General features: G+C 51.2%; 2 protein-coding genes and 1 long non-coding RNA gene across 11 annotated transcripts in view; 1 reads left to right on the forward strand and 2 right to left on the reverse strand.

The window, feature by feature from the left end:
• Positions 1–551: 551 nt before the first annotated feature.
• On the reverse strand, positions 552–6,924 carry IHH (Indian hedgehog signaling molecule). The gene is given in 3 exon segments (NM_001244470.1): positions 552–1,968; positions 3,703–3,964; positions 6,383–6,924. Coding segments are annotated over 3 exon segments (1,233 nt in total). The 5' UTR covers positions 6,695–6,924; the 3' UTR covers positions 552–1,309.
• On the forward strand, positions 6,316–20,634 carry LOC146396147 (uncharacterized). The gene is made up of 3 exons (XR_014830158.1): positions 6,316–6,452; positions 11,367–11,505; positions 17,737–20,634. It is a non-coding gene; the product is annotated as an uncharacterized LOC146396147 (long non-coding RNA).
• NHEJ1 (non-homologous end joining factor 1) overlaps positions 19,429–25,383 on the reverse strand; it is a 91,034-nt gene continuing 85,079 nt past the window's right edge. For 8 of the 9 annotated variants that reach the window (XR_014830156.1, XM_085000488.1, XM_085000483.1 and 5 more), the window contains 3 exons: positions 24,283–24,400; positions 23,613–23,731; positions 19,429–23,158 (listed from right to left, as the gene is read on the reverse strand). Coding sequence is in view for 7 of the 9 variants with exons in the window: in XM_085000488.1 (XP_084856614.1) it covers positions 23,084–23,158; positions 23,613–23,731; positions 24,283–24,400 (312 nt within the window). In the remaining 2 variants the exon portion in view is untranslated. Of the gene's footprint in view, positions 23,159–23,612; positions 24,041–24,282; positions 24,401–25,383 lie in introns of those variants that run through there. The other variant, XR_014830157.1, reaches the window with a different exon arrangement.

Raw genomic sequence — 25,383 nt, forward strand, 5'->3', positions numbered from 1 at the left:
GAGTGAGGCCAGCGATGGAACCCGCATCCTCATGGATGCTAGTTGGGTTCGTTAACCACTGAGCCACGACGGGAACTCCCCAGGAATCATTTTCAAACAAGTTGCCCAGGTGATTCTGAAGTTTACAACTGCTAAGTTAGGGACCCCTGACTTTCCCAAGAAATCAGGATGGGCCACAAGGCAGGTGTGGATTCTACAGAATCCCTTCATACCATGGTTCATGATCCACAGTGAGACATCAGAAAGCCAGGAAGACTGGAAGAAGCAGGAGAAGCACCTTCACTAGGGCACAGGGAGATGGTTCTACATAAGTGAAGTGACCATGGACTTCAGTTCTCTCCCTGGTCTAACCGCGTTGAGGGCAAACTTTGGGGTCAGCATGTAGAGGCCTTGCCTGGCATAGGGCATAGCTCTCCATTGAGACTTTGTGGACCTACTGGGTGAGAAAGGGCCTGCAGAGGGGGTGGGAGCTCTGGAGGTTTTGTCCTTGGAGGGAGATAAACAATATCCACAGCTCCAGACTACCCACTCAGCAACCTGGACCCGAGGGCTCTAACAACTTAAATAATTTTTATTACAAAAGGAAGAAAAGACCAAAACATCCCCAAAATTTTCCCGTGGGTTTCCCCCCTCGGTGTCAATAAATAAGGTGGGGGAGACTGACCGGAGGAGAGGGTTGGGGTCATGGTTCAGCAGAATAGGGAGCGTATAGCCTGGGCAGGGGTGGGAAGGGCATCCAGGCCACTCCCCCAGTCCTGGGCACTCTGATCACATTGGCTGGAACACAGAACTCTGTACACTGACAGCGACAGTCTCTGGATGTGTCCCTAGGAGTGTGGCCAGAGAGGAACGTCATGCCTCAGGATGGCCAGGCTGGCTGCCGCACTCTGCAGCCTTCTCAGTTCTGGGCAGCATTGAGTCCAGCCAGCTCCCTGCTGGCTCCCAGGGAATCTAGCAGCATCAACTGAGGTGCAAGCCCATCTAAGAGGGGCTTACGATGGATGGATGGGCCCTCCCCATTGGGGGAGGGAGGTCTGAAAAACTGTAGTGAGAGCAAGCTGGGCGGGGACCCTCTGGTCTCTAGGGTAGGAGAGACCACTCCTGCCCCACTGCCAGTTCAGCTCGCAGCTGTGTCACTACCCCAGAGTGGGGGTGGGGAATGCTGGCATTGCCCAGTCAAGTCTCAATGATGTATCTCTGTGGTGGAGATGGTAGGACCCAGTGTCCCTGCTCAGGTCCTTTCCAGGGCCAGCATGCTCCTGGTGGGGAGGCCTCTGGGCAGTTCTGAGAGGGCAGTGGAGGGGTCCTTTCAGCTCCCTGCCCCGGCCATGCCCAGTGAGTGGAAGCTGCCCTCTTCCAGCAAGAGTCGCCCCAGGCGGTAGAGCAGCTGGGGGTACCAGTGCACACCCTCCCCAGGGGTCCAGCTGCCCCACGCCAAGCTGTGAAACAGTCGCAGGGGCCAGAAGGCCAATTGAGCCAGATGATGGTCAGCCACGGCCGCGAAGCAGGAGGCCACCACATCCTCCACCACCAGAGTCCCATGCCTCGTTAAGGGAGCGTATGCCCCAAGGGCCACGTGTGTGGAAACCGCTGCCACTCGGGCCGGCTGCAGGCCTGGCACTCCAGCCACCAGCACATACTGGCCAGGCTGCACCTGGCTGGCAAACGTGGCCCGGAAGCGGGCAGCTGGTTCTGTGTGATTGTTGGCTGTGAAGAGCAGGTGGGCAGGGGTGAGGGCCAGGCGGCGCGGGGGGTCTTGGGTCTCGATGACCTGAAAGGCCCTCAGCCTGTCTGGCTCACGATCGAGGAAAATGAGCACGTCGCTGAAGGTGGGGTTCCCGTCCTCCCCCATAGCCAGCACTCGGTCTCCTGGCCTCACGGCTGACAAGGCCACACGTGCCCCACTCTCCAGGCGCACCTGGGCTCCGGCAGGGAAGCAGCCACCTGTCTTAGCCGCGGCCGAGTGCTCTGTGGGAAGAAGGGACATGAAGGCGTTACTGCTGTGGTGCTCACAGCACCCCTGCCCCAGCCCCGCCAGAGCTCCTCTTGCGCCCAGGCAGCTCCCCCCATCACCCCATCCTGTGCCCGGCCCCCCACTTCCCAGGCAGCTTAGACCCCCCTCCCAGCCCACAGTGTGGTTTTCTGCCCTCCTCTAAAGGCAGAAAATGCTTTGCCACAGAGAGGAGAATGTTGGGGCCCCTGGGGCCCCGTGACTGTGAGGCAAAGGGCCCTCCTGAAGCCCAGGCAAAGCGACCCTTCTGCTTCAATCCTGACAAGGTTGTGAAGCAGTCAGAGAGGCTAGACGTCAGTTGAGCCAGGCGGTGGTCAGCTGTCACTTGACACCCCCCCAAAGCTGCCGCCTCATGGAGACAGCAAATCTCTTGGCACCTCTGGGGCTTAGATGTCCCATTATTTCTCACCCCCTGCTCAGGTGCCCCCCAAATTGCCCTCTTGGACTGACTGACACCTCAAGTTCTGTGCCAGGACCGGACCTCAGAGTTCATACTCCAAGGAAGAGGAGGAGCAGTCAGTGGCGAGAATACAGACTCCTGGGGAAACTCAGAGTGAATGGTCAGCCAGGGCGTGGCTCAGTGGACAGGGTGAAATTGCTATCTTCAGTTCACGTGCTGGGTCCTTGTGCGGGGACAGGACACAATGGCATCAGTAGGTGGGATGGAGACTAGTGCTTAGGAGTCAGGAGAATGAAGGAAAGTGGCCCCTCCAGGAGCTGGCACCAGGCTGGTGTTTGCAGGTAAAGGGTCGATGTGCCTTGAAGCAGATACAGTGGGCCACGGAAGTGCTGAGGGGAAGGGTTTGGGTGGGGTCACCACCGTGAGCCCAAGTGCCATCAGGGACAGTAAACGGTGGGCCTGGTCTCAGTGTGCTGGGTCTGTGAGTGCGACCACTGCGTGGGGCCAACGTGGAGGGCTAAGCCCGCAGCCAGGGAGGACCATGCTGGCAGTCAGACAAGAACCATCTGAAGCATCCATGACCGGGTTCAGCAGGTGACAGGGACGCTGACAAGATCTGAAGGGGGGGCAAAGCCCCAGTGCCTGCCAATTCTGATCAACAAGGCGGCCAATCTGGGAAAATCCACTTTATTAAGTCCACTCTGTTTATTCTTGCCCTCAGGGCTGGCTTTGCCCCCAAATGTCCAGCTTCAGGACCCTGGGGAGAGGTTGGGGACGCCTGCGCCCCCTGAGAGGTGCGTACATGGTGCCTGAAAGGGCCTGACCTGCAGCCGGGCTGTGGGTTCTGAACCCTCTGGGCTCCTGGCTCCTGGTCAGGCACAGTTGGTGTCTGGGTACACCCTGGCCCCTGGCCCCACCCGCCGCCTCCTGTTCTGCATCGCTCTGGGTCGGGGAGGCAGTCTCTGTCAGCCTGGCTTCCTCCATCTGTCCAGCTTGCTCTGTCTTGCACCTCCTGCGGCAGGCTCTGGACTGTCGACCGCCAGGTCAGCACCCAGCGGCTCTGGGACAGGGCCCTGTCTCCCTAGGCTCCTGCCGTGACACTATCAGGCACGGGTTGAGCAGGTGGTCAGGAGCAGCAGCGGGGAGCGCCGCCGCCGACGTCCTCTTCCCCGGGATCCCCGCCTCCATCCCCCGGCGGGCCTCTTCACCTTCTTGGCTCCAGCGGGCCCTGCGCCGCCTGCCCATGCCCTGCGGCCCCGGCCCCGGGCCCAGCCCCCCGGCAGCGGCTCACCGGACTTGACGGAGCAATGCACGTGGGCCTTGGACTCGTAATACACCCAGTCGAAGCCGGCCTCCACCGCCAGGCGCGCCAGCAGTCCGTACTTGTTCCGGTCGCGATCCGACGTGGTGATGTCCACCGCTCGGCCTTCATAATGCAGCGATTCCTCCGAGTGGTGACCGTCCTCGTCCCAGCCCTCGGTCACCCGCAGCTTCACCCCAGGCCACTGGTTCATCACCGAGATGGCCAGCGAGTTCAGGCGGTCCTTGCAGCGCTGCGAGAGGAAAGCGAGCTGAGTTAGGGCGCGGAGCTGGCCCGCGTGCAGGCGTCGGCGTGGCCTCGGCCCTCGCTCTCCCACCGCACTCGCTGAAGTTGGGAAACCGGAGAGGGTGCGCTCTTCCTCTCTCTTAGGATCGGAGAGCGCTGCAGTGCTGCCAAGTGCTTCCGTCCCTCTAGCTTCGGCTGCCCCCCAGGGACCTGGACCGCGCGGGGGCGCCACAAATCGGGAGGGCGAGTCGATCCTTGGGGCGCCTTTCTCTAAGTGCTCTCTCTCCGCCGCTGGATTTACTGGTCCCTCCACAGGCAGGGCTCCACCTTTTGAACGCCAGGTCCCTCGGTCTCACCGCGGCGCTAGACACTAGGGACTGCCTGCGGCCGGGAGGGTAAAAGTGGTAGCGGAGCCGACTGCCTGCGGCCCGCCTGCTAGGCGTGCAAGGCCCGAGGCGCCCAGTAGGTGTCACCGTAGCCCCAGGGCTGAGGCCCCCGCAGCAGCCAGGCGCGGCAGGTGCGGAGCGCTCCAGCAACCCCGGGGCGTATTGGAGGGGAATCCCAAGCCTGCCTGGATCCCTCGGCGCCACAGAGCATTCCTGCTGGGACCCTCATGATCCAAAACTTGTATACACCCGAGCCCGGGAGGCGGCAACCCGGGAACCAGAACCTAGGGCAAAGGAGAGCGCCTGCCTTGGCCAGATGGAGAACGCTCGGAGCGCCTCCTGCTGCAAGGGGTGCGCTCAGGATTGATAAACAGGCAGCATTATCCCTGAGCCGAGTCCTCAGCACCTCTGCACTTCTGCACCGCTCCTATCTGGGAAGGAACTCGAGAAACCCAGCGCGTGGTCTCAGGGAACCGGCTTCACGCTCCGCCTCTCACGGAGTGGGAGTTGAGCCGGCCCTGGGGGAAGGACGGCAGAGATCATTGTCTGTGTTGGCTCCCTGAGGGCCTTCCAGGCAAGGGCCACCCAAGGGACCCCGCAGCTGACTGGGGAGAGGGGTCTTGGAGAAGAGGCCCTTCCACTGTCCTTAACTTTGAGGTGCCAGACGCTGCCAAGTGTGGGCAGCCCATGTCTCAAACTACCCCTACCTCTCGGAGCCCAGGCCCAACAGACCCTTGGACTTGGTCTCTGAGAGGCCAATAGCAGCTACAACCCAAGGCCCTGACGGGTCCTCCCAGGCTGCAGTCTAGCTGGGGGATCTCACTGCCCCAGGAGGGAGCTCCATGTGCTCTTTGCCGCCAGGCTTCTAACCACCCACCCACCTAATCCGCCCCGCCGCGGCCCCTGCTCCCCGCCCCTCTCTCCCTCTCCCGCCCCTTTCCTCGGGTCCAGAGCCCGGGCGCGCGCTGTCAATGATTGCCCAGCCCGTGGCCCGGATCCTTATCTGCATTCCTCGGCGCCCGGCCCGGCCCGGCCACAAGCCAACCTTCGCCCCGACACCGGCCGGCCAGCCCCGGCGCCAGGGCGCATGCTGAGGGCCGCGGTCTAGCTGTCCTTCCCAAAGCACCTAGAAAGCGGGCTGCTAGCCTGCGGTGGAAGCCCCGGGAGACCACTGAGGAAGGGGACACGTAGGTCACTTCCCTTGCGAACCCAGCTGCTGGGGAGAAAGTTTGTTCCCCACCTCCACCCCACCCTTTCCCCGGCGCTTGGGTCGTGTTCTGGTCCTGTTCCGAGCAGACTAGCTCCGCTGTGGGGCTGCCCGGCATCTCAGACCCTCTCTTTCAAGCCAACCCCGCCACCAAACCCAGGGATCCCCAAGTTCGGTTCCAGAACCCGGAGGCCCGGCACCCCACCTTCAACTGCAGCCGCGCCGCTCAGCTCTCGGGACAGACACGCGGGCTCGCCGGGCAAGTGCCCTTTCCCACCTCCGTCTCCTGGCTCTACTATTCCCCGCTGTTCCCTAAACCCGGACCCCGCCGGGACGCTGCTCCAGGAGAGGGCAGCGCAGCGAACCAAGAGTGCGCGGGGAGGAAAGGCCGGGGAGGCCCTCCGTGCCCGGAGCTTCTTCGACTTGGGGGGTGCCGAGGCCTCGAAATGAAAGGGGCGCAGAGGTGCGCAAGGATAGCCCGGGAGGTGCGTCCTGGAGGCTCAGGAGGCAGTCGGGTAGAGGTACCTCCAGGTGCTGCGTCTGACCTGAGCTGCCAGCGCTCCGGGGCAGAGGGGCCACCGCCAACCCGCTGGGCTGTGGCGCTTGGCAGCGGGCAGCTCTTCTCACAGCCTCCTGAGGGCTCGAGGGTGCCAACATTCCACCGGGACCCCGGCCGGCCCATCTTGGGCAGGAGGCATCCGGGCTTGGCGAGAGGGGCAGGTGCCAGGGGGCGTGCCAGCCAGTCAAGGAAAGGTGCCAGGGGGCGGGTAGGGCCGGGCAGGTGGCGGTGCTTCGGCGGCGGAGGCGCCCTGCGAGGGCGGGTCGCGCTCACCTGGGTCATGAGGCGGTCGGCGCCGGTGTTCTCCTCGTCCTTGAAGATGATATCGGGATTGTAGTTAGGGGTGAGCTCCTTGAAGCGCTCCGAGCTGCGCGCGATCTTGCCTTCATAGCGCCCGCTGGCGCCCAGGGTCTTCTCCGGCACATTGGGGCTGAACTGCTTGTACGCGAGCGGCACGAGCTTGCGCGGAGGCCGCCGGCGACTGCCCACCACCCGGCCCGGCCCGCAGCCCCGAGCCGCCGTCACCAGCAGCAGCAGCAGCAGCAGGCAGAACCGCAGTCGGGGCCGGAGCCGGGCGGGAGACATGGCCGGGAAGCCCGGGAGAGCGGCGGGCGAGGACGCCTGGTGGGCTGATGGGTGGGCAAGTCGACGGGAGCGCTGCGAGGGCTCAGGCGTCCGGGTGGCTCCGGGGGGCTCCAGGTGGGGGCGCCATGAGCTGCGCGGCGTGGCGCAGGGCTGGCGGGACTCAGGTGCGGGGCGGGGGCCCGGGGCCCTGGCTGGTGGCGGCGCGCTGTCCCCCTCGGCGCCTCGACTCTGAGCTGCCCGGCTCGCCGGCCGCCAATAAATAGGCCGGCCCGTTTGTTTTGGCAACGCGGCGGCGGCGGGGGGCGGCGGGGCTGCGGGCCGCCGGGCTGGGCTGGGCTGGCCGGACCGGCGGCCTGGCGGGCCCCGCGGTTAGCACCCCGGCCCGGCGGTCAGGCGGCTGGGGCGGAGCGGGAGCTGCTGCCGTCTGTGGCGCAGCCCGGGGCCGAGTGAGAAGGGAAATGGAAGAGATCCGGGCTCGGGCCCCGCGCAGACCGCACCCTACCCATGTCCCTGCCTCCTGTGCGCTCGACAGCAAACCTGCGGCAAGGGCAGCACAGCCTCCTCCCCCTCGGGCGGGCGGCCCCGGCACTAGCCAGCCCTCGTCCCTCTCGCTCCTCCGCCGCGCGTCCGCCCGCCCGCTGCCCTCGGCGCCCCCTGCGCTGCCTGAGTTCGCCCTCCCCGCCCGGACGCGCCCCACCCCACCTTGGCCTCCCTTCTGGGCTCCCCGCGGCTCCGGGGTGCCCCGCCAGGCGCAAACCTCCCGTACGGGAGCTGCCACCCCCACAGAGACCGCAACCCACGGCGCGGCCGGACGCGAGGGGCGGGGGGCAGTGGCCGGACCGCATAGCCGCCTACGGTGTCCCCTGCGGGGAAGTAAACCCAAAAGACAGGAGGCCGCTCATAACCTGGTGCCCCACCCTGACCCAGGAGACGCGCCCTCTCAGCTTGGTGGAGCTGAATTCTGTATCAGCCCGGTGCACAACCTGCGGCCGCTCGGTGTGAAGCTGGGAGTTGGGGCATCCAGCCTCATGAAGAATCAAACCGGGGGGGGGGGGGTTGTGTTGGAAACACTGTTAAAGGGGGCAAGATGAAGTTGCAAAGGAACAGGCCAAGGTGAAGAGAAGAGCGATTAAATGGTGACACCAAGAGAATACGGGAGGAACCACGAGTGACCACGTTTAAGCCGGGCAGGCATTGATCGCAGGGCAGGGGCTTATTAAGAATGGAAACAAACAAACAAAACCAAACAAAAAAGATTCAAAGACACCGACCCGCACACAAGAGCTGCTAAATAGTTACTCTCAGTTCTACTTTACAAATGACAAAGAGAATGCGTGGAGGCAGCTAGAGAGGTAATCATGAGTTGCAGGTGTATTTTAATACCATTCAGGAAACCTGATGAATTAGGATTCATTCTGTTAAAACAAGAAAGGCCAAGTGTGTTAAAAACAAACACCACCAGCACCACAAACTATCTGATTTGGTTGCAGTATTTTCTACAAATTCAATAGAGATGGAAATAAAAGGGTGAGAAATAAAAAGTTCTCATTTCAAGAATACTAACATAATAGATACTGTTTTCTTGACCTTTATGTGCCTGATACATGGAATCTATTAGATTTTATTATACTAAACATTCTACTTGCATTACCTAATTTAAACTTATGACTTCAAAGGAACGTTATCATCCCTATTTCACAAATGAAGATTTTGAAGTTCAGAGAAGTAAAGGAACTTGCTCCAGGCTGAGGGATTCAAACCCCACCTCCCATAACTGACCCCAGAGCCCCAGCCCTCACCCTTGCAGAGGTATTGGCCCTCTGGGCAGCTCTCATGCATTCAGTACAGCCTGGGTTTGAAGCATTGGTACATGCTTTCGAAGATGTACTCACACATCCTCTGGTCCACAATGTCAGCATTCAGAATTGGAAGGGACTCAGAAGGGTTTGCTTAATCCAAGCACTTCTTATGACAGAAAAGGAAACTGAGGGGAAGGTAGGGTGTCTCCCCCAGGGAGGAGGAAAGTCTGCCACTTGGGGACAAAATAGATCATTGCCTGTACTCCCCTTTGCCTGTACTTCCACACCCCATGTTCATTCTTATATATGCATTTGGATTCTGGGTCTCCCAGTCACAGATTACTCTAACTTTGCTTCTTTTCCTTGAAAGCTCCCAAGCTGCTTTAAGGTTTGTTTTCCCGGGTTTGGGAACTAGCCCTGCAATATTCCCCACCCATCTCCTGCTTAGATTTCTGGGACACACTACCTCGCTAGGTTAGTACCTCTCCCAGTCCAGACTAACAGGGGCTCTCTGTTTTGGGGAGGTCTAAAAAAGAAAATCCCATAGGCTTCCATGGTCACCTATCCCAGTGTTTGATCATAATATATTAGAGAAGCTTTGCCTTAAATTCATTCTTTCTCTCTTCCTCCCTCTCTAATGCAAATTCAACTTTTTTCCTCTTTTTCTTGTCTTAGAGAGTAAGGCCATTAAGCCACTTATTTATCCCCGTTAAGGTTGAAGGGTTATGGTTGAAGGGTTATGGTTGAAGTGTTGTTCCTTTCAATCTTCTTTTCTCCAAGTGAAAGACAATTTCTTTGAGCTTCTCTCAGAGGGTCTACCTTATAACCCGTTATTAACTTAACCATTCTTCTTCTCATTTTTCCTCTTAAGCTGTGATCCTGCTGAATACAAATCTCTGGTAAAGATCTGATCCACGTCAAATAAGAATTACTTAGGCAGTGCTGATAATATGGCTTAGCATCAGGGGCGCTTCCATAGCAGTACAACCTCGTGGGTATGAATTGTGTGCCAATCTAAGTCTAGACCTTCTTGGCCTGGCTAACTTAGGAGCAGTGATCAGGGTGTGTCCGGGAGAGTCAGGTGGAGGGCTAATATTTATCTAGTCTTTTCTCCATGACAGGTGCTTTAAGCACGTAGTAAAATCTTCACAATAGCTCTCTGTGCACAGCAATTATTATACTCTAAAGCTCTAGAAGTAAAAGTAACTTGCCTGTGGTCCCATAGTCAAGACTGACTTAAACCTGGGGATTTTTGGCTCTAAGCCTACAATCTTTTCTCAGGACACAATGGCTGTTCAAGATGTGAATCTCAAATTTTTTCTTTTTTCTTTTCTTTTCTTTTTTTTTTTTTGTCTTTTTGCCTTTTCTAGGGCCACTTCCGTAGCACATGGAGTTTTCCAGGCTAGGGGTCTAATCGGAGCTGTAGCTGCCAGCCTACACCAGGGCCACAGCAACACAGGATCTGAGCCACGTCTGCGACCTACACCACAGCTCACGGCAACGCTGGATCCTTAACCCCCTGAGCAAGGCCAGGGATCAAACCCGCAACCTCATGGTTCCTAGTTGGATTCATTAACCACTGAGCCACGTCGGGAACTTCATGAATCTCAAATTTAGATCAGCTTCAGTCCAGTCGCCTTCAAGGAGAGGAAGGTAGAGAGAAGAGCAGAGGTTGAAAGCATCATAGTTTCTATAGCAATGATCTTGGAGCACTTTTTAAATTTTATTTTTTATTACATTTTATTGAAGCAGAGTTCATTTACAAGGTTGTGGTCATTTCTGCTGTACAAAAAAAGTGACCCAGTCATACATATACACATATCCATTCTCTCTCAGGACCTTGGAGCACTTCTAATCCCAACTGGGGCCTAAGGACTTTGGTCATTTCTTGGCTGCTCATGTTCTTAGCTGTTCAGTTGGTGTAGAGTAGTTTCTGAATTCGGCCAATCCATTAGACCTCTCAGACAAAGTCTGGCTCTTTTTCTGGTCATTGCCAGGCTTTTTGCCAGCAGTAAAACTGGAGAACGGAGGTGTACAACTCTGGAGGCACCAACGGCCCAGGGTCCCAGCAGCAGCAATTGAGCCTTATCAGGGCATTTCACATTAGAGTCCTGGGCCTGTTGGTAAAATAGCTTTTCTTTTCTCCACTTAGGTCTCTTCTGCCCCTCAATCATCTCTATTTTGAAGGAAAGAAAGAAAAATCTATGTCTTTGGATAATGTAATTAATTTTTTACTTAGAAGAGTGCAAGTGGGAAAAATAGGTTGGAAAGGAAGGGGAGGAAAATATACTTTAGAACCTGATAATTTAAACATCTCTTTAGTAGCTTACCATGTTAGTGTTTTCAATCAGCCTTGACTGTAGTGCTATAGTACAAACACCATGTGCTTTTAGTGATTCACATGCGTGCGCGCACACACACACACACACACACACAAACACACACACACACACACACACACACACACACACACACACACACAAACAGTGTAGGTCCATCCTTCTATAATGAACTGGTCTTTTTTCTCCTAATCCTGACTCTTGACCAGATCAATCCTGCTCTAAATCCATGGGTGCTGAGCCACAATGAGGCAAATTTCAGGAATGCAGTTAGTCAAATATCCTCTACCGACTCAGTGCGGAGCAGCCCTGGCTCAGTAGAAAGAGCGCTAGGCCCGGAGTTGGCAGATCTGTGCCTGAACACTCTCTTTGATACCTTCGACCTGTGTGGTCTTGGGGAACTCACCTGAATTTCCGAATTTTAGTTTTCTCATCTATAAAGTGAAACTTAATATCACCTACCTTGTAGGGCTAATAAGTGGGTTAAAAATACAAGCTGTATAACCATGTGTAATTCGTTTTTATTTTCTGCAGGGTTCACCAGCGGTAGCGGTTCTCTGATGCCTGTTACTCATCTATAGCGACTACATCAGAATCCTCATATATGTGTGCCCAAGACAGTGGTGGGATCCGGAGGTCCTGCTTCCTTCTATTAGGGAAGCATCTACCTTGTGTGAGTATAATAGGCACGTAAGGACAGAAGATGCAAACAGAAAAATAGAAGACACAGTTGTTGCCCTCAAGGAATTAACTATTTAATAAGTTAATTAAGTCATGGGATAAGAAAAGGCAGTTGATAAGTCATGGGAAAGAAAAGGCAGTTGCAAAGCCATGGATGCCACTCATAAAAGGGTACAGAATAAAGCATTATAGCCAGATAGGTTAACAGATAATATGAATTCGAGCTACAAGAATCTGGGATTAAAAAACCAATAGGGGAGTTCCTGTTGTGGCATAGCAGAAATGAATCAGATTAGTATCCATGAGGATGTGGTGTGGGTTCGATTCCTGGCCTCGCTCGGTGTGTTAAGGATCCTTCGTTGCTGTGAGCTGCAGTGTAGTTTGCAGAGGCAGCTTGGATCCCGTGTTGCTGTGGCTGAGGTGTAGGTTGGCAGCTGTAGCTCCTATTCGATCCCTAGTCTGGGAACTTCCATATGTCATAGGTGCAGGCCTAAAAAGAAAAGGAAAAAAAAAAAAAAAAAGAAAGAGGAAAGAAAAGGAACAATAACGATTAGACTGGGATTAGCCCTTTTGGAAGAAATCAGTTTTGAAGGCGTGAAAGGAATGACTGAAAGAAATGAAGAGGACATTCAGGAAAGGCCGGTGGCCCAAGCAAAGATACTGGCTCTCAGAATCATTAAGAGCCAAGTTGGATGATCTAGTAAACGGGGGAAACCCTAATTTTATCAGATGTAAACTTCACAAGGTTTTTCATTTCATTTTATGAATGAAATGAAAAGCATCTTCATTTTATGAATGAGGAACTGAGGTTCAGAGCTTGTAAGTGAGGGCGTTAGAGTTGGAATCCAGAACTGTTTGACTCCATCATAATCCAGTTTTTTGGTGAACAATTCCTAGGGCAAGCTTGTTGGGTTGTTGACCTCTGTTCAAGTCCCTCATGTTCTCTCCAAATCTAGGAGACTCTTGTTACCTTCATCTTGGACTTTTAAGCTTCTTATATCCTTTGACTGACCACTTTGCCAACTGGGTGGGATCACTCTTTTACTGTTGATTTATGAAGAGGTTGGCAACTCCACCAAATTTGGCCCATATGCAGAAATGAAAGAAGCATGCCTGTCTCTCAAGCCTCTGATCAGTGTGGGACACATTTGGAGATCCAATTAGAGCCACTCAAAACTAACAATGCTTTGAAAGCTGGCTATTGATTAGAAATGGGAATGTCAAGTTACCTTTGCCCTAACAATAAGCTCATTACAAGGCACTTCAGAGAGATTCAAGCATTAAAGACCTTTCTTTGATGACTTTGAAAAGGTAGGAAAAGGACGCAGAATTAGTTACAGAGAAGAGAATTTTCCCCTCAAGTCAGAGACTAAAGACTGGGAAACTCTTATAGACAGAAAGATGCTTGCAGACAGACATACATATAAATATATTTCTGTATATGGATAATAACGTGTTTACTGATGGGCTTTATTTCCACCCCAGTGTCTATCTGGGAAGAGACTAGTTGCTTAAAGAGAATCTTGGAAGATGTTAGTTCAGAGACTGTTCGATAAAGGGGTAAGGGTTCTGCTCACTTAATACTCAACAGATGCTCCTGACATCCTTTCACCTTCCTCCCTCCCTTCCTCCCTCCCTCACCTTTTCCTTCCTTCCTTCCTTCTTTCTTTCTCTTTCTTTCCTTCTTTCTTTTCTTATTCTTTTCTCCTTCCTTCCTTCCTTCCTTCCTTCCCTTTCCTCCCTTCTGGCACCTAAAGCATGTGAAATTTCCTGGGTCAGGGATCAAACCCATGCCAGATCTTTAACCTTCTGCACCACAGGAGAACTCCACCTGTCAGCTTTCTGTAACTGGGTATGTGCTAGTCCACCCACACGCTCTCACTCATCTCTCTTGGTTGAGATAGCACCCTTTTATAGCCAAAGAAAGCAAAAAGGCATACAGTCACCTGCTATTTATTTATTTATTGCTTTCTAGGGCTGGCAACCACGGCATATGGAGGTTTCCAGGCTAGAGGTAGAATTGGAGCTGTAGCTGCTGGCCTACACTACAGCCACAGCCACGCCAGAGCCAGATCTGAGCCATGTCTGTGACCTACACCACAGCTCATGGCAATGCCGGATCCTTAACCCACTGAGTGAGGCCAGGGATTGAACCCACAACCTCTTGGTTCCTAGCCGGATTCGTTTCTGCTGCGCCACAACAGGAACTCATCACTTGCTTTTTAACAACTTGTGCTCTTAGTTTCTGCAAAATGACAAATTGATTCTGTTATGATTATAGCTAACAAAATGGTATTTAACCTCCACTCTTGCCTTATGACTGGCGGCCCCAAACAAAAAAGACTACATTCACGTATATGCACAAGTTTCTAAAACCTCTTCATGATACAGCTGTTGTGGAGGTATGTGTATCTCTGTGTGTATGCAGGTACGTGCAATAGTCTTTCTTCATTTATTCACTCAACAAGTATTTCTGAGCACCTACTAAGTGTCAAGTACTGTGTAAGGTGCTCAAGATATGAGAAAATAATAAAACCCAACCAACCAACCAACAAAAACAACCCCAAAGATTCCTGTCCTCATGGAGCTTTATTCTAGTGGGGAGGCATTGGGGAGTCAAAAAAATATAAAAGTAAGCAAAATATTACTATGAATAAAATCAACAAGAAGGTCCTACTGTATAGCACAGGGAACCATATTTGATGTCTTGTAATAACCTATAATGAAAAGAATATGAAAAAGAATATATATGTATATGTATAACTGAATCACTGCTGCACACCAGAAATGAACACAGCTTTGTAAATCAACTACACCGCAATAAAAAAATTAATAAAAATTTAAAAATAAACAGAATATATAATGTGTTAGAAGGGAACAGGGACAGTGAACACAAGACACAAAACTGGGTCAAAGGAGTACAGCCAGCCTGTGGGCAGTGGTGCTAGGTCAGGAGGTAGGTCACTCTGTTAAGTAGGGTGGTCAGTGGCGGCCTCACTTCTCAGTGATATGAATGAAGAGGAGAGTTAAGCCAAGACCTTAAAGAGGTGATGGCTTCAACCGAGGGGCCACCTAAGGGAAGGGTACTCTAGGCAGAGAGAAATGCACAGAGCAAAGTCTCTAACATGCTTGCATATTAGAGAAAAAGCAAGGAGACCTATGTGATCAAAGATAGAGTAAGGGGGAAATGGAGTGAATAAGCTCAACTTTCTACTTTCTGATCATGAGCGTGTTTTTCAAACTTTTTATGTAGCTCAGAGTGAGGATAATTTACCCCTTTAAAGAGATTTATGTACTGACATGTAAATAGCTAAGAAAAAGTAAATGCAAGTAATAGGATTTACCCATAGGGTTATTTTTTTTAAAAATTTATTTGTAAAAGCATGCATTCATTGGAGTTCCCATTGTGGCTCAGTGGAAAGGAATCTGACCAGTATCCATGAGGACACAGGTTTCGATCCCTGGCCTCACTCAGTGGGTTAAGGATCTGGGGTTGCTATGAGTTGTGGTGTAGGTTGCAGCCGTGGCTCGGATCCCTCATTACTGTGGCTGTGGCTGTGGCATAGGCCGGTGGATACAGCTCCGATTAGACCCCTAGCCTGGGAAACTCCATATACTGCAGGTGTGGCCCTATAAAAGACAAAAAAATAAAAAGCAAAAATACCAAAAAAAAAAAAAAGCATGCATTCATTCATATATTTTCTTTATTTTTTATTATAGTTGATTTACAGTGTTCTGTCAATTTTCGCTATACAGCAAAGTGACCCAGTTTATACATATAAGTATAAGGCCGCCACCAACCACCCTGCTTAACATTCTTTTTCTCACATTATCCTCCATCATGTTCCATCACAAGTGACTATACATAGGTCCCTGTGCTATACAGCAGGATCTCATTGCTTATCCAGTCTAAATGCAATAGTCCTCATCTATTAACCCAAACTCCCAGTCCATCCCACATCCTCCCCATAGGAGTCTTTTACATTGGAAAAAACCAGGGCTCTCACTTTCTACTTAACACACTTGAAAAACTGGGGGGGGGGGGGGGAAATCTATGCTTTAAATATCATCTTTGCGCAAACTATTATATTTATTCTATTTTATTTTATTTATCTTATTTTATTTTATTTATCTTTTTAGGGCCACACCACGGCATATAGAAATTCCCAGGCTAGGGGTCAAATTGGAGCTGTAGCTGCTGGCCTACCCCACAGTCACAGCAACGTGGGATCCTAGCTGGATCTGCAAACTACACCAGAGCTCACGGCAATGCCGGATCCTCAACCCACTGAGCAAGGCTAGGGATCGAACCCACATCCTCATGGATACTAGCCAGGTTCATTACTGCTGAGCCACGCCGGGAACTCTGTGCAAACTATTATATTTAGAATGGATGGGCAATGATGTCTTACTGTACAGCACAGGGAACTGTGTCTGATCTCTTGGGACAGAACATTGACGGAGGATGAGATGAGAAAAAGAATGTAGATACAGATAGATACAGATATAGATACAAATGGGTCATTTTGCTGTACAGCGGAAATTGGAACAACATTGTAAATCAACTATACTTTAACTTAAAAAATCATCTTTGGATGGTAGGCTTCTTGAGAGCATAAGTTATGTCCTTGTGGCCATAATACAACTAGTGGCACAATGGCCCTGTTTGTGGGAACGGCAGTGAGTAGGTATTCCACATACGTATGAGTAAGTACATGTCTAAGTATTCCTGTCTCTTGCTGAATATGAGGTTTTCTACCTCATTTCCAACACATGTCCAACAGACCCAGGCCACTCGTTTGAGTTTCTTTGCAGTGACCTGAAAAGTTTCTGCTGGATTTCTGCAGTTCAAGTCTACGTACAGCATAACCAGCTAGATGCTTTCCGTCCCTTTCCTGTTCAGGAAGACAGCGCCATTCCTTAGCGCTTCCACTGGGGATCTTCACATTGAATCCTTGGCATTAGTTACCCAAATTTCTTAACTCTTGAAATGTTTTTCATTGCCTTTAAGTCATTTTTCCATCAGTGTCATACCTGCTTCAATTCCATTTGATGACTGCCATTAAGGCATTTTTGGTTTTTTTTTTTGGGTTTTTTTTGTTTGTTTGTTTGTTTTTTTTTTGTCTTTTTGCTATTTCTTTGGGCCGCTCCCGAGGCATATGGAGGTTCCCAGGCTAGGGGTTGAATCGGAGCTGCAGCCACCGGCCTACGCCAGAGCCACAGCAACGCGGGATCCGAGCCGCGTCTGCGACCTACACCACAGCTCACGGCAACGCCGGATCATTAACCCACTGAGCAAGGGCAGGGACCGAACCCACAACCTCATGGTTCCTAGTCGGATTCATTAACCACTGCACCACAACGGGAACTCCAAGGCATTTTTGAATTCTCACCCAGGAGCGTACACATCTCTTAATTCCCACTCTCAGGAAGTATTTTCCAGATGTCTTTCTGGTGGGAAGTTCAGCTCCCACCAAGCAATCCCTGCTTTAAAGTGGCTTTGATGAATGACCCACGGGAGCCATGCCAGTCCCTGAATCTTCACATGGTACAGTATTAGCTGGAAACAGCGAATGTCTTCTGAAACAGCAAATCCCCACCCTATAGGAAGAGATCAAGTAAATAGAGTTTCGTTTGGCACAGTCCTGCTGTTTTCATTCTTCCGATCCTAAAGATGCACATACACTTTGACCGTTCAATAGTCCATGGCACTGGAGCTGGGGCCTCACTGTACTTCATTGCCTGTGATACCTCCAAAAGCAGCGTGAGGGCAACTTGGGCCCTGTGCATCCTGGGTGCATGACAGCCAAGGACGAACTCAAAGTTGGCCACTTCACCAGCGGGGCACCCCAGGATCTCCAAGAGGAACACCCTCTGTCTTTTCCTGAATATATCACTGAGCTCATTTTCCCCCTCAGCACAATCCAGACACTATCTTTTTTTTTTTTTAATTCAAAATGCCATTGGACAGCTTATCTATTCCCTCTGTCCTGCTATTCTCATTATATAAACCACTCTGCCACAGTTATTCGTATTCTTATCAAAGAGAGCAACATCATGGACATTCCCTTACCTGAAAACCAATCAAAATGGGGTGTTAGTATCACCTTCATACATCACCAAAGTATCATGTATATTTGCCATTCTATCAGGTTCCTAATGAAACGGAAATATTTATTACCAGCTCCCCTTCCCTTAACCAGTGCCTTCTATTTCTCCATAGGTGCCATGGACGACCAGTATTGCTTTGTGCTCTGGAAGCGCCAGGCAGCAGTAACAAATGAAACTGGCAGGCTCTCCTTCTCATCTGGCAGAAGTTTTTTTCTCTCTTGAATAAGGGATCTCTTTACCCCCGAGGATTCCCAGCAGTACTGCTCTTGATGCCTGAACACGCGCCCAGAATGTACGGGGGCTTCCCCACCAGCGCCAACGCAGTTCACCACCCCTTGCCCCCTCTTCAAGGCCGGGAGAGGGAGGCAAGGAAGGATGGAGTGCCAGCCAAGAGGGTTACCCTTCCCCTGCTCCATCCTCCCTTCTCCTGTCACCCATTTCTGACCGGCTGTCGATCCTATCAGGGGTCCATAAAGCCAGGAGGACTCTGGCCCAGGAGAGGGGGGTAGGGGTTAGGCAAACAGGCCAGGGAGGCAGCTGGTTGAAATTTAACCACAATATTCTTGGTCTCTATTGTTTTGAGTGAGGCCCAATATTTCCACAGCAGGATTATGGGATCTGATTAACCATGTTAGACAACAATGCTGAGCTGGGATGGGCTTCCCCTTCCAGCTGCCAATATGAAAAGGTCAATACAACACCCAGATTTGGGAAGGGACTCCCAGCAGCCCCCCAAGGCTTCCTCCCCAATTCTAACCCCCAAGTGAGGGGAGGGAGGAGTGCGGCTCTGCCTGCTCCTTTAACTCCTGGCCCTCAGCCCAGCAGGACGAGTAACCTGGCACAATATTCCCAGGTGAGTCAATGGCTGAGTGCTCCCCACACCCTGGAGTCTTCCAATGCTCCTTCCGGGTTCCCCTAGGCTGGCCCAGATCCTCAGAAACCCAGGAGAGTTAAATGCCGAGAGGCTAGTACCTACTCAAAGGGTCCAGGAGGGTGGAAAGTATAGCAAAATCTGCTGGGTTCCTGGACAGAGTAACTGCAAGCAGGTAGGATGTCATAGCTTCCAAGGGACTGAGATTTTTGCCAGAACGTTTTGGTGCTACCTCATGACTTCTCCTGTGCCAGGGTAGAAAAATGAGACCCCAGAATTGAGGGGAAGCATAAAGGCCACCATAAAGCAAAGCTCAGGAGACGAGAAAGTGTTCCTTGATGGGTCTGGGATGGAAGATACAGGATAGACGGGCTTCTAGATCCTCAAGGAGAGAAGGATCCCCTAGGGTCCCTTTCCCTCTGACTGGTTCGCCTCAGGGTGGGATCTTCTGGAGCCCCGTCCAAGAGACCAGGAGAGAAAAAGAGCCTTAAGGAGCCCTTGACAAGGAGGAACAGCTTCCAGGAGGTCCCGGCAGCTAAGGAAAACCCTCCCTCCCCAGTGTGGGCGCCCTTCTCTTCCAGCGTGTCTCTCTGTATCCAAGTGCCCTACAGAATCCACTACATTTACTCATTTCGGTGCCAGGGACTAGGAACCAAGGAGCTTGAGCTCTGAGTCTGGTGGCTGCCCTGTAGAAGGTCGCTTACTGCTTTTGAACTGTTCCTTCTTCAGGAAAGGTGGAAGACAGAGAAATACTTCTGGGTAGAGCTCAAACAGCATATTGTGATTGTATGAAAAGCCCAGTTAACATAAAGTTGCACCCTTTAGTAGCATGACACCAGCCTGGTGATACATTTAGAGTTAGTGTTAAAGACTAACCCTGTCCTCCGAGACTATAAGCCAGTGTAAGGATGAAGAGAAACAGCACAGAGGAAATGAGTATGTAAACACTGATTATATTAATAGCACAAATAGCGAGAAGATGGGCAGGACGATAAAGTGAGTTTACCACACCACGAGGAAGGGTAATTAAGAGGACCTGAGGTCTCCCTGAGAGTCTCTGGAGCAAATCCTCTTAGCTTCGTAAATAGGAGGAAATGAAGGACAGAAGAATTGGAGAGAAGGAAATGCCCCTGATGACAACGTCAAGACCAAGACCAAACCCAGGATGAGAGAAGAGGCACAGCCTCTTCCCACCCCACTCCCGCCATCTCTGTACGCAGGATGACACACGGGCCCCTTATCTCCCAGGGGACCAGGGTGAAGGAGGAGGAAAGGGCTTCTGAAAATGGGGAGTTCCAACAAACAGCAAAGCAAGAAAAGGGAGTTCAGACGGGCCGCGGGGTAACATCAAGGCGCTGTGGGCTGAGCATTCGGGGAGACTTGAGCCCCCCCACCCCCACCCCCAGTGCTCCCTGAAGGTGAACTACTTCGGACCCATGGAAGGGTCTGGGCCTGACAGGAGCCGATTCTTCCCAAGTCCAGAGCACAGGGGCACAGATCCCACTCTGCTACCTCACACCCCAGGGCTGGCTCCGCAGGATTCAGTGGGCAGACAGGGACGAGAAGCGCCTTCTTCCCTTTGCAATAACTTTACTACCCTTTGGAAACACTCCTTGATCTGGGAGCTGGGCTGACTGGGACAGAACAGAGTGGCCCTCATGGCGTTTTCCAGGACCTGGCTTGGGCCCTGCCCTCAGGGCTGCTGGGAAAGCCCTGGTGAAGCCCGAGGAGTGGAGGTGCTGCCCAGCTGGAGTGCTGAGGGGTGACGATTTCTCTCCCAGCAAAGGCCTGGCCTGTCCCGGCTGACGGTGGGGGAGGGGTGAGCCAGCCCGCCCGGCCAAATAGGCCTTGCAGCCTAGGTGGCGCTATTTCTCTATTTTTTAGGTCAAGTTCCTGCAGGAACTTCCTCGAGGTCCCTAGTCCTGCTCCTGGTTTGCTGGCTTGCTCCTGTAAACCACCTTATATTATTTTTTTTTCTAAAAATACTCCAAAGCAATTGAAAGAGTCCCTTCTCCCACCAGCCAGCCCTGGCCCCAGCCCCGGCCCCGGGGAGCGGGCGGGTAGGCGGGGAGGCGGGCCACTGCTTTATTAAACACAGGGAAAACTAATATTTACGGAATAAAATTTATGGAGCAGCCACGAGAATTCGACCCTTTTATGTGCATGTGGAGTGGGGGTTGGGCTAGGCTGGGGGCCTCAGGGAGGGGCCCCAGCCAGGGGGCAGGGCTGGAATACAGCCTGGCTAGGCCCATTTGTCAAGGCAGGGATTTCCCTGGAGTTGCCCCGGGATGAATGATTTTCAACCACCACCCCTGGCTTCGGGGGGCAAGAGCTTCAGGGCAAGAAAGCCTGAGGCAGGGTATTGGGGTGCAATGTTTCTCTAGGGTGTGTCTGAGCAATATCCCCGTGGGAGCACCCACCTTTGGGGATCAAGGGGCAGTGTGTGGGGATGTCAGTAGGCATACTCTTCCTTAACCTTTGAAAAAAGCCACACATTCTTTTGAGAACATGAAAAAAAAAAATAAGCACTTAGGATTTCATTTACAATTTTAGGAGATTCGTAAACCCCTGCTCACCTCTGATCAAAAATACCTGCTCTTGAGACTGTGCTCTTAGGGCAGAGGGATTAACCAGGGTGAAGAATCTTTATTTTTCTCCCAGCTTGCTGAGGAAGTCTCTCCATTTTCCATGTGGTCTCATACCTTGAAATCTGGCAATAGCCAATTATCTGGCAATGGCCAATAAATTATCTTGAGAACAAAGTGAGTCACCTGATAGACTGTTTTTACACAGTTCCCAACTGACTTCAATGACAGTCACCATGAGGGCACAGTCTGGGGCACTGATCTGGAGGTAAAGAAAGTTATCAGCAGGAACTGGGAATGAGCCCTGTGGAGCTCTCAGGTTCTGCCAGCAGGTAACGAGTGTGGGGAGTCCCGACATCCTTTGAGGTTCCTGCCTTGAAGAGCTGGTAGGGAGGAGAACACCCTCTTGAAAAGAGGTAGGGTCACAGGGGAGGAATGGTCATGGCTGAAGACAGGAAAGAAGGACTTTATATCCTTTCTGGAAAATGTTTTCAGTAATGTGTATAATAATGCAGAGCAGAACTCAGCTGTCTGGGTTCAAATTTTGGCTGTTACTTATCAGCTGTGTGACCTCTGATAAGTCACTTAATTCCTTCAATCCCTAGTGGGTTAACAGTATCTTCCTCATACAATGCTGTGAGGATTCAATGTCAGGCATTTTTAGAGTAGCTGGTATCCATTAACTGCTCAATAAATGGCAGTTGTTTATTATTATTATTATAATCATTATTAGTTTATCATTACTTGGGTTGTCCTTTTCCCCCCAAGACTTGCCATCAGGACAGCAACACCAGTCTCCACTAGAGAGGGTATGTGGACAAGGAGGCATTTGACTGTCACTAAGTAAATAAATCAGAAAAGGCCTCTGTGGTTCCGTCCCTGACCCCTTTCTCTACCTAACAGCTCCCAGCAAACATGAGTTCTACTTTCCTTCCTGTCTCTTCAAGGTAAAGTTTCAGGTCTTACCTATAAAGAAAACCTAGCAGAGAAGGCCAAGGAACTCTGCCAATCCTGCTCTGCTAAATCTTTCTGGATTCGTCCAAAGGGTAGACTTTCTAACTGTCTAAGAGTCTGCCTATTTCATATAGAACTCCTGTGGCCATTTCCTGTCCCCTGTCATCCTGTCTTTTCTAGTTCTTCTAATTATTACGTTATTTGAAGTGAAGTAAAGGATGAGAAAGTAAAATTCCTTTTGCTCCCACTCTGGGAAACTAACTTGGCCCTAAGGCTCTGAGCTGTTTGTAATTTCAATCCCATATTATGGTTTAACCTGTTGTCTATGCCTTGTAAACGGACTAAACAGACAAAACACACTCCATGTCAAGCTGGACCAAGGAGAGCAAAAGCCATCTGTTCTGCCTTGTTCCTACCATGGAGAAAGGTCTCAAGATCAAGGCTCCCGAATCGAGGATTAGCACACTGCGGGATAGAAGTGTAAGAAGAATCCGAAGGATTGGACCAAGGGCCTAGACTTCATTCAGAGACAACTACGGGGTGGGACCCAGTAAAGGGAAGTGGGTTGGTCATGTGTTCCACAGATAAGCAATCACAAAAGCAGGGGAGTGTGAATGCTTTGTATTTCATGCTCAAGAGAGAAAAGGGTCTTGGAGAAGCATCTGGGACTGGCTAGGGACTCTCAAGAAAAGTAGACAAGGCTTCCAAAGCATGTTGTGCCTTTTTGCTGACCTGCCCCATATACCTAAAAGTCCATGGTAGATCCTGGGTCTAGAGAACCTCCAGCAAAAGAGAGGAGGGTATAGGGTTCCCAGAGACTGGCTTCCACTCTGACAGGGAAGGCCAGTGCCTGATGTGTTGGAGCCAGCATTCCCTCAGTTGACAGTACCCATGCCTGCCAACATGAACTTCAGTTATCTTGCCCTTACAGTGGGGTCCCTAACTGTATAACTCTGTGTCAGAGATGTTGCTGCCACGGGTGCTCCTTTCAAGGTGACACTAGGAGACTACTCTCCAGATCCATTCTTAGGAGTTGAGACAATGACAGGTTAGCTGAAGAGTCCCCTTAGCTTCTTCCTCTTGGCCTTCAACAGCTGAGGTCTCTGCATGGGTCCTGAAGTAACCTAGAAAAAAGGAAGCCCAAGGTAATAGAGGTTTTCAGTTAGGAAAGGAACTTCCTTCCTCCTAGGGCTTAGGTTAAGGTGGCTGATGCAGGTGTTTGGAAGTCCATGTCAAGCAGTGAAGTGATATAACCCTCTGGGCAGGAGATGTGCACATCCCTTTTCCTCTAGGCGACAACCTCATGGACCATCACTGAAAGTACAGTTACGGGAGAAAAGGAGCCAAGGTCCATCATTCGGAAGAACTGCAGTGAGGAGAGAGCAAAAGGAAGATGCAGAAGACGATGACTCTCCATCTAGAAATCTACAATTTAAACCCCTGGTCACAAATATCCCCCATTGTTGTGAAGACAGTGTCAACTAGGTGACAATTCCAGGGACCACTGGCTTGGAGGCTTTAGGTGCAGACACTCCTCCAGCTCTTGAAATGCTATCTAGGATGCTGCTCGTGACTTACTGTGGGCTCCTTCTCAGGCACTGGGAGGGATGGTGCTGAGGAGACTGGCTCCTCTGGCTGGTTCAGAAGCTGGCCATTGGCATCCTGGGAGGAGGTACTGCTTGAGGTCTGGGGATCTCCTGAAATCAAAAGATCAAGGGAGGATAATGATGAATGATTATGCCACCTTCTTACCAGGAAGGCATTAGCTTTTACCCAGCATTCTGATAAATGCCAGGCCTTGGGATTAATACATAAATAGAAGAAGATCCACTTCCAACTACCTTTTGGAAGGCCCTGTTTCTATTAGGAAGCGTCCCCAGGCCCCCTTTAACCATGCAGGATGAGGGTTTCCCTGACCCCAAACAGCTAATTTTTCTACATATTGCCTGCCTGTCTCCGTCTTTCTCCTGTTCCTCTCACTAATTCTCCTAAGCATTAGACCAGTCCTAATAAAACTTTCTACAGTGATGGCATGTTCTTTATCTCCACTGTCCACCTTGGTAGCCACTGGCCATACACGGCTACGGAGCATTTGAAATATGCAAATGAAGAGATTAACTTTTCATTTTATTTAATTTCTACTATTTACATTTAAATAGTCACAGATGGCTAGAGCTACCATACTGGACAGCACAAACCTAGACCCTAACTAACCCCCAGAAGACTGAGTACTTCTGGAGCTACTCACCTGTGCCTTGATGCTCCTGTCCCACTTGGATCTCTTGTCTGGTGACTGCCATATACAGACTCTGTAGATTTGTGACAAAAGGTCTTCCATCACCAACACTGCATGCCTCTGGTAGTTTCTATAAGGTACAGGAGATGCTATTATTGGTTACATGGTGTTGTAGGAGAAATGAAACTCGCTATCCCACTGGCAGAATTGGCATCAGCCCCTAAAAGAATTTATATAGAGAAGTTAGATCCAGTATAGGATTCCATAAGCCAAACCTACTGGGACCAATATAACACCTCTTGGGAGTCTTCTCCTCTGAAAGGCAACTCCAAATACATATCTTTATTTCCCTCAATACCTAGGTCTCTTGAATTTCCCCTTGAATATCCTGTAGGTCTCTAGGTTTGTTCTTCCAAAAGGATGACCTCCTAGAGGACTGCCTTAGGAAATCATCTTCCCTAAATTGTCCTGGAGCTGCACAGATTACTATTTTAATTAAATTCACTCCTAAACTTCTACACTGGAGAGAGAAATGGGATGAAATCTAGGAAAGGGGAAAGAGAGCAAAATGGGAATGATAGTCTGAGAGACAAAACTGAATCATGGAGCTATGATGTTCAGTCAAAGGCGATGGGAGCAGCCAAGTTTACAAAGCTCTGGGGGCTTGCTCACCATTTTATACTCCTTATGAATCCCACTGTGCTTTACCATAATCCACGAACTCACAATGGGGGTGACATTTCCCCCAAGATGGGGAAGACGAAATTTACTCTTGGGAGGAGGGGTGAGAAAGTCTTACTCTTTTAAAGCATAAAGCACAGATACACACAGAGTACAGAAACATAATTTTGCAGGAGTTCCTGTCGTGTCTCAGCAGTTAATGAACCCGACTAGTGTCCATGAGGACAGAGGTGCGATCCCTGGCCTCGCTCAGTGGGTTCAGGATCCAGTGTTGCCGTGAGCTGTGGTGTGTAGGTTGCAGACACAGCTCTGATCTGCTATGGCTGTGGCGTAGGCCAGCAGTTACAGTTCCAATTCAACCCCTAGCCTGGGAACCTCCATCTGCTGCAGGTGCAGCCCTAAAAAGACCAAAAAAAAAAAAAAAAAAAAAAA

This window comes from Sus scrofa, chromosome 15 (assembly GCF_054392235.1).
Source record: "Sus scrofa isolate SSC_HxYL_T2T_F1_AM1 chromosome 15, Sscrofa_HxYL_maternal_Yorkshire_Landrace_v2.0, whole genome shotgun sequence".
Lineage (NCBI taxonomy): Eukaryota > Metazoa > Chordata > Mammalia > Artiodactyla > Suidae > Sus > Sus scrofa.